This window comes from Morus notabilis, unplaced genomic scaffold (assembly GCF_000414095.1).
Source record: "Morus notabilis unplaced genomic scaffold, ASM41409v2 Scaffold365, whole genome shotgun sequence".
Taxonomy (NCBI): Eukaryota; Viridiplantae; Streptophyta; class Magnoliopsida; order Rosales; family Moraceae; genus Morus; species Morus notabilis.
In genome coordinates this window covers 516,087-525,592 of record NW_010362906.1, presented here as the reverse complement: position 1 = coordinate 525,592, position 9,506 = coordinate 516,087, and the positions used below count along the sequence as shown (strand labels likewise).

General features: G+C 32.6%; 1 protein-coding gene across 1 annotated transcript; it reads right to left on the bottom strand.

Annotated features, from left to right (window-relative positions):
* Positions 1-6,864: 6,864 nt before the first annotated feature.
* On the bottom strand, positions 6,865-8,108 carry LOC21400270 (probable membrane-associated kinase regulator 4). Its single transcript, XM_010103213.2, has one exon. It carries the CDS (start codon positions 7,978-7,980, stop codon positions 6,865-6,867), a length of 1,116 nt encoding a protein of 371 aa, XP_010101515.1. The 5' UTR covers positions 7,981-8,108.
* Positions 8,109-9,506: the final 1,398 nt, after the last annotated feature.

The window sequence follows — 9,506 nt, the reverse complement described above, 5'->3', positions numbered from 1 at the left end:
TGTGAATTGTCTGTGCATTTCATCAAATATTATTTGCTCCTCCATCTCAAGTAATTAAGCCCCAAAACTCAGGATTATAGCTTTTCTGAACTACCAATCTCTGTGTTTCAATGGAGAAGAGGGATAAGGGGTAGGAATTCTGACGTTGCGGTTCAATCTGGATTAACCTAAAAACGAAGCAAAGACGGTAGTTTATGAGATGGAGATCACGCTACAATCATCTTTTTAGCCAAATGTATATTTATGCGTGGCTTTTGTCATTTGTGCTGGAGAAAAACTGTATCTTGCTAATAAATTTTTCCAAAAAACCCAACTCAAACGGAATTTCATCGAAAAAGCAATTACGAGCTATTCATGCTTGATGAGTTACTAAAAAAAAAAAAAGCCATAAGATTAGACTTCAAAGCTTACGGGGTGTGAGAATTTGAGGCTTCCCACATTATTCCGTCAGTTCATTTTATTTATTTATTATTTTATTTTTTTAGCAACTTCACAAGGTCCATTTGCTTCAGCTTTCTTTCTAACTTTTTTTGCCAACAAATCAAGCTGTTTTATTTCGCTTCAGCGTCTGCAAAGTGAAGAGCATGTTTTTGCTGGAGTACCTGGCATGATGGCAAATTCGGACTTATTTGAGCAAAATCCAAGCTTTATGGATTTGATTCTATGATTCTCCGTATGGAATAGAAAGTTAAATTGATAAGTAGGAAAATCGTATTCTAAATTTGGCTTCTGCATTTATTTTGTTGAATTCTTCTTTTCAATCAGAGAAAAATAAGGGCATCCAGTCATGACATAGGTAGTGGAACAACCAATGGTTTTCTTTCTTTTCCTCCTATAATAGTTCAAGGTTTGATATTCTAGAGTCACTGTCGATGGACCATGCAGCCCTGACTTGTTGCGGTGTGAGTGACATTAAACACATCCTTTGAGTAGATCATTTGGCCATGCAGTTTTGTTTTTGTTTTTGTTTTTTTTTAACCCGTGAAAAAATATTGAAAGAAGTGGATGTTTTGACGACAAAAGGAAGCTCTTTTTACTGGGTTAGTTCAGTTTAACTCAATTTGAATAATGAGTACAGTTTAAATTGGTGTTTAATAAACATGTAATTTGAATTATATTTCTCGTTTGAATTGAGTTAAACAGTCTAACTTAAAGTTTAGCTCCTCTCAAATTTAACCATTCAAACTATTTTTGGACAATAAAAAGGTACACTATTTTTGCTTTTCATACCTTCTAAACACAAATTTAAATTTTATTTCATGTTCAAATTAAAACTTTAACTGTACGTCTAAACGTCAATTCAAACTACAATTTAAACCATACAATTTAAATTTTTCTGTTTAAATTAAAAAATTTAAATCAATAAAATTCAAACCAACGAATCACGAAATATGTTTTGTCCAGGCTTTATTCAACGAAAGAGAAAAAAGTTTGTTTAAATAATTTTCCTTGCAAAACAACACCAGACCATCCAGGTTACCACTTTCGGCTAAATCTCGAGTTATGTTCCAACTCGCTCATTGTTGTTACCCATCGGCCGTTACCCTTCATTTGCCGTCCAAAACAACCAGGAAAGGAGCCAACATTTTAAATGTTGTTGATAACATTTGTCGTTTATCTGTTTTCTATCTTTTTTATTTGCCTGTAGGCTGTAGTTTTCCTTTTCCTGTTGTCGTTTTTACGTCCTTGTAGTTTTTGCACTTTTTGACTTTGTTCATTTGTTGTCGTTTCTGTATGCCGTCAACTCCCATTTTCCTTGTCGCTTCTTGCATTCTCGTTTCTCACATCTCTGTCAATTTTTCTGGTTTTTCCTTTATTATTTTCGTCGTAGGTTAAATTTTTTTTTTTTAATTTTGTTTATTCATTTTGTTCTCATTTGGTTACCGCTTTGTGTTGTCCTTTAACATTTTCTGGTCGTTTTGTTAGCTCATTTTGTCAATGTTTGCCTCTTGTCGTTTTTGTGCATACTCGGCTACTTCCTTTTCTATCGTTGTCGTTTCTGATTCACGTTGCTGTCATTCGCTTTGTCGTCGTTTTTTCTTCTGTTCATTTCCTTTGTCTTTAGTCCTTCTGATGACGTTTTTCCGTTTTTTTCCTCTTTTTTATCCCGTTTTCTCGTTTTGTCTTGTTTTTCCTTGCGCGTTGATTATTACTTCTATTGTCGTTTATTTCTTTCATTGTGTTTTTTTTTTACTCTAATCACTATTTCTGCTTGTCGGCAAATAGCCGAAAAGTATATGAAGTCTTAAAAATTTCAAGTGTAATAGTTCAAAATGTTACAAGTAGAAAATCGAGTTCACCAAAAAATCGCCATAACAAACACGTTGTTGGGCAGTTACGAGTTAAAAACTTTTTTATAAACTGCCAATGGCAAAAGCTCATTAATCCACCAACCGCCCAATGTGCGTCACTGCTTCTAACTCGCACAAAAAACATAATAAAATGGCCTATGGGCGACTAGTGCTTAAAATAATAATACTGTTTAAATCTGGTGTCCCAAATAATTTCTAATTAATCATATTAATATTTAATTAAAATTTTTAAAATGTTATTAATTGATTCTTTACGCGGGTTTCTATCTTAGTGGACTAAATGATAATGATAATATGTAATCTGTAGAGCACACAAAAAAATTGGACAATACATCTGAATGTCCCAAACTTGCATTATAAACATTTATCAAAAGAAACTTCCCAAGCGTTTTTCGCAACTTACTAATATCTCGTGAAGATGACAAAATTTATTATTACAAGTTTCTTAAATAAAGAGAAATTGTACGCAATATAATGATTAAGGAGACACAATAATGGCAAGTGAATTGACACTTCTATCATGATTTTCTGATCTCTTGAAAGCGAAACACCATTCGTGTTAAATAAAAAAGTCTCTTGATTTTTTAAGACATTTTTGAGAGATTTTTATTTTTGTAAAAAGACAAGTTGATGCAAGGCCTACCTTGTCGTTTCTTTCTGGTTGAAATTCATAGAATTTAGGTGAAAAAAGGCTTTTGTCGTTTAATTAGTGCTTATCTTTACATTGTTAGTGCTCAACAACATCAAATTAGCCTTTTAAACCTGCTTTCTTTGGCTCTAATCTTGTCAAATTTCTGGCTGACATCTTCACTTAGTTTAAGGTTTAGTACACCCACTACGGAAATTAAAATAATAAAAATAAACAAATGCCTAAAAGGAACAGAGCCACCTGAAAAGGCTTTCTGTCTGCTCTTTATTAAGATCTCTAATATACTTTTTCCTTTCATTGTTTGTTTCGTTGTTTAATCTTCAATCGACTAAGTAGGATTATTATTGCATAGTGTATCCATCAGGCGTGCATAGTAGACGCATGCTTCTTTCCCTCTTTTAATCAATGAATAAATGAATGATCTTTCTCCACATTAATAAAATTAGATTTTTAATAAGTCACGTCTTTAAATTTCTATATTTTATAGTAATACGGATAGAAACGTAACCATTAAAAACTTATTCATACATATATATGTGGTTTTAACGGTTACTCTATTATTTACGCATCGATCATTATCAATTTTGACCATAAAATATTAATCCGATAATTGTAAAAATTAAATAATTGACTAAAAAAATTATAAAAATTAATGAAATTAAATTTTTATCACGACATAACACGTCATTAAATTTCTATATTAGATGTCATTAAATTTCTATAATAGATGTTAAGTACGGATAGAAACGTAACTATTAGAAGCTCTTCCATATATATATAAAATATTCACACACGCAGAGCTTCAAAAATATTTGATGATAAACTACCGTACTTTCATAAATACTCACATATTTTTTTCTTAATAAAAAATAACTAATTATTAACCATATTCACCCGTACTTCTATTAAATAATTATATGATAGGGTACTAATCATTGACCATATTTTTTATTTAGGATATAATTTTCTAAATAGTATTACTCATACTTTCATTGATGACTTTTTTTTTCATACTTTTATTGATGATTATGTGATCGGTATTTGTTCAGGACTTTGATCAACTTAGTGAGAGTAAGGAGCCAGCTCAATGTGTGCACAACTCATCATTAGAAATAGCCTTTGTGTTAAGAAGTTTGTTAAGACAACTTGCTTTAGCTGATGTATCATGCTTGAACTAAACATATGGAGATAGATGTACATTTTTATGAAATAAGAATTTAAGTTTCTCATTCATTTTAAGTTCTTAAACTCAAATTTAAATTAATGAACAGTATTTTTTCTATTCTTAAAAACATCATAACTTTTTGGTTTTAATTCCGATTGAGAAGATTTTTTTTCTTTGCGTTCACAATGAAGAGACGAATAAAACTCCACTCATGTATCCTATTAAAATTTTTCATCACCATTGAGTTTTATTAAAATACTATCTAAATACAAATTCAAGTTTTGACCCACTCAAACACAAACTCAAATAGATTCTCAATTCAAATTATAACTCAAATGTGCACATCCAAATACAAACTCAAGTTACAACTTCAACTCAAATTATAACTCAAATTCAACTTAAGATGTACACTCAAGCCCAAAGTGTTGCAAAAGGAGTAGATCCGTTTAGTTCGCTGATTCAAGTTTTTAATTCGAGTTGAGATGTGATTTTATGTGAGAGCTTTTCACTGCAGTAAAAAAGTTAGATGTAACTGTTTCTGAGAACTTTTTATTATAACAAAACTTAAATTCTAAACTTAAATTAGTGAAATGAATAGAAATATGATTTCTGAGGATGCGTGACAAACTCAAGGTGGTAGAATCTCCCTTTCGTTTGAGAGGCCGTGTTGAGGACTTTGATAAACTTGGTCAGAGTAAGGAGCCAGCTCAGCATGTGTGTACAACTCACCTATGTGTTAAGAAGTTTGTTAGGACAAGTTGATTTAGCTAAGGTAATAATTAGTTACAGATGCAGATTTTACGGATGATTAGTTAAGCTTTAGCTATGTAAATTAAGCAGCATAAATACAAGTTTCTCTCTATCATATAGTTAGTTACTGAGAGTTTCAAAAATTTTCTTATTCATTTTCCTTTTAGCCAAACAACTAATTTTGTCTGTATTGAATATCTCTACGCCATTAGATTAACCTATTGCTTAATTTTAACACGAGTAATCCTAAAAGAAAAACAAAATCTAACACGAGTATAGTACAATTTGAAATTTTATAAAAGTATCCCTTAGTAGTTATTTACTATCATGAAATCCTATTTTGCAATAAGTGAAAAAATGTGTTGTTTGTGTCAAGTCAATAATCTTTCTTTCTTGCTCATTTATCCAATGCAGACGAGCGTCTCTCAGTTGCTCTAAAGGGGCACGATTAAACTCGTCATTCGATGATTGGCCAAGACATAATCATAATGATCTTTGCCTAGTCTAATCTTACTTTGCCGTATTTACGAAACAATGTCGGCTTATTGAATTCAAAAGCTTTGACATTATAGTACCTAAACAATGCAAACATAGTCAGACCGGTAATCACGGAACAAATTATTATTATTATTTTTTGTTTTTTCATTATTCAGGAAGAAAATAGAACTGTATCTTATATGAGTTATCTATGAATCTCTGTTATGTAAATAACTTAAACTCTTTCGTGTTATTAATGGAGTGGTACAAAGTGTTGAGATTTTATGTGATTGATTGGCAACAATTCTAGTAATTAACGTTTAATGATTCTTTCTATTTTTGGAGATTTTCTAGCTGCATATTTGGTGTGAAAAATCAATTAGCTTCATTGGAGATTTTTCTTAATTTATTTCTTATTTTCAAGTCAAAAATATCCTTTTTCTTTTCCTTTCCTATTTTAGTATGAGATCAAGTCTTAATACTATATGGCTATATTTAAGGTCCTTGTCCGATCAATAAATTTTGTGGTGCTTGGTTTTTGGTGTTGAGAGAGTAAAATTAAGTTAAGTTCTCTCAGTTTCATAATGGGGTCTCATATTCCCGATATAGACAAATAGGACGGGGAAGAATGAAACGAATAATTTATTTATTTTTTGGCTGAGAAAAAAGAAAACTTTAATCCTTTCATTTGAATTAGGCCCTCTTTGTTCTATTAGCAGACTGAAATTTCTTCTATAGCTAAATAGGACGCTAATGATAACTATATTTTTTTTTTCTCAGCAAAAAAACTTTAAATACTTTTATTTGATGCAATTGGTCATGATAATTCTCTCTACATAACTAAGAAACATTTGGTTGTTAACAATTAGAACTTGACCCACTTCCATTTTGACCTATTAAAATGGAAAATAAACAACCTGCTGATTCTTGAACTCTATTCCAGCGACGATCCCTACGAATAATCATACATATAATTTTGAAAGTATTTATGTTTATTGTTTCTGAAAACATAATTAGAATATGTTTAAAATATGTTTCTAACGTATTTGGCATCATTAAAGAGTCCAAGGTCTATATCAAAAGTTGTAGAATCATTGGACAAAATTTAGGACGTTGTAGGCAAAGCAGTTGGAGAAGAAAGAAGAGAGGGGGAAAAAAAACAAAAAACAAAAAGAAGACCAAACTTTTACCAAAATAAGTTAACTAATGATGTAAATTATATGATCAGTTAATGATGTACAAGACATAAATCAGTTGAAAATATTGAGTTCTTGATATGAAAGTTCTGATTTCTTTAGAGAAAAATCTCATTTGGAGATGCTTTGCTTTGACGTTTAGGAGAAGCCATGCAGAGTTCTGAAACTTGTACATTGCACTGACTCAAAGCATAAACTTTTTATGAAAGACCACAAAGACACAAAACTAGAAAGGAAAAAAAAATCATGATCAAGTCAAAAAAGTTTGTACTTGGCTCTTGTTTTTCTCCCTCTTTGTTTCTCTCTCTCTCTCTCTCAGCCTCTGCAAAGGTCTGGTTTTTCTTGTTCCTCACAAACACCAATTCTTGAAGCTGCCATTGAACATAACCCAACTTCACGTGAAGCCTTTCTTTGACAAAACAGCTGCTGAGACTGCTTGCAATGAGCAATAGCTCCTTGAATCGAGTTCTCAATCTCCGAATAGTTTGCGCTTCCACATCTCTTGAAGTACTTTGATTCATGAACACCATTTGAATTGTTTGAACTTGAAGAAGAAGAAGAGGAAGAAGAGAAACCGGATGATATTGATGATGAAGAAGATGAAGGCTTATTTGCTGAATGTCTGCTAAGAGCCAGTGAGAATGATCTCCTGTGGCGACCGGAGTCAACAATCTTTTCTTTGGTGTTTGGTGTTTGGTGTTCGTCTCTTTGAATTTGCCCAAATGGATTCTTCTTGTTATCTTTTTTCACAAATCTCCTAGAACTCTCCTGTGATTTCAGAGCTGAACCTTCATCCGCGACTTTCCTAGCTGCCGTGCTTGACTCGTCCGAGCAACCAGATTTACCAAACAAGGACTTGAGATAAGCCCTTGAAGCCTTGAGCTTTGACCCAAGTGAGGACTGCTTTAGCTTCTTTGCCAAAGACTTCTTGGGGTTTTCTCCATTGATGAAGCCACTAAATTCTGTTGAGTATTCATACATGTACTCTTCAGGGTTTATCTCTCTGCTGATCCTAAAAGACTCCGAGGGCGAGATATTGCACGACTCATATGGGGTACTAGTTGCAGTTGGTGTTGGAGCCGTCGTCATTAGTGGGGTGCTGAAGAATTCATGATCAAAAGTGTTTTCATCTCTTATATGATCAAATGAAGAGATGTTGGAGTTTTGAAGTAGTTTTTCGACCATTTGTAAGCGCGGTGGAAGGTGAAGCGGAAGGAGTTTCCCTTTGTAGAAGAGCTCATCCGCCGGAGAAGTTGTTGGCTCTCTCTCTCTTGTTGTGTTTGACATTTGAAACTCAAACTCTCTTGGGTTATGTGGAGGAGGAGAAGAAGAGGTCGCGGAGTTGTTGCAGAAGAAGTTCGAGTACGAACTAACTTCCATGTCTATGTAGTCTTCTTCTGAATGGTCAGGTGATAAGAGGTCTAAAGCCATTATTAAATTGTAAATTGTGGTTTCTTGTTTAAGATGGTGATCTTCTTCTAGTTGTTAAGAAGGCTAGAGCTTTGTTGAGGCTTGAAGGGAAGTGCAAAGCTTTATAAAAGGGAGGAAGATGTGTTTAGTAGGGCAATTTTTTAGGAAATATCTAAATGGTTGTTACTTCTCTTTCACATAGCTCTATTTTTTGTGGCTTGTTTTCTATTTGCCGTTCTTTAATAACATAATTAATAAATTTGTAGCTCTAGTTTGTTTCTAGGATCGTTTGTAAAGAAACCAATATTTTTTTCAGTCTTATTTGAAAAAAAGCTATGTATGATAGGGACAGGAAGAGGTAGAGGAGAAAGAGAATCAATGATGGGGTGTGTGTGTGTGTTTTTTTTTTTTTTTTTTTTTTTTTTTAATGGTAGATTGAGTTGTTAACATAATCCCACTCACGGGCTCAGCTTCCTTGAAAAATACTGTAGTTAGCATCATCATACATAAAATAGTTGGCGCAATATGTCAAAAGACTCAAAACTAAAATAGTTACACAAAGAATGTGGCAGAACTAAGGAGACCTGAATTTTAAATAAAATAAAAAGGAACAAAACAGGACAGAGTGGATCCATCATTAGAATTTGAAACAATCAGCACCATTTGATTTGGTTTGATACTCGGAGTACCGCAAGGAGATAATAACTAGTGGCGCGAGAAAATACTTCTTAACTATGACTTTAATTCGCTAAATAAACAGGCTCTAGTTCGTCCAAATGGCTGATGTTGGAAACAAGTTTTTATTCCCAAATACTATTTTCCATTGACCAGAGGAAAGTTGATCTCAAAGTTTATCCTTTAACCTCACATCAAATAATGAGTGCATATAGAAAGCAAGTATATGCATTTGAGATGATTGACTGCTTTGGAAAATAGTCAAGGGAAGGGACAGATAGAAACCGCCTTGATGTGTGTACATTTGTTGAAACTTGAAATTGTATTGGTTTCATTTCCAAGAAAAATAGGCACCATTATCCTTTTAAGCTAATTTCAAATTAGGAACAAACCCAAGTCTTAAATTCTGGCTGTTCTACACTTACGATAGGATAATTGGTTATTATATGTCCATCTATTTCTCTCTCTCTCTCTCGTGTGTCAACTAATAAAACAAACTTGAAAAGTGCTCCTTAACCAATAGAATAATACTTGAAGTTAAAGAATCACTTTCTACTTATCGTGAATTTTCTCTAACACAAGTATAGTTTTTAATTTCACTGGATTCCTGGGGTTTTTTTACTTAACTTTCACAACTTTAAAAAAAAAAAACTAATAAAACGTGTGCATCTTCTTTTATGCTTTTTGGTTTTCCTTTTTTTAACCGTCTTGCTTCTCCTAATTGTTATTGTTTATTTCCATTGTTTTATCCCCCTTCTTTTAGTTCTATAAAAATGACACTAGTGTGTGTCTATTTATATATATATATATATATAGAGAGAGAGAGAGAGAGAGAGAGAGAGAGAGTGGTTGACAATCAGCATGAGGCAACA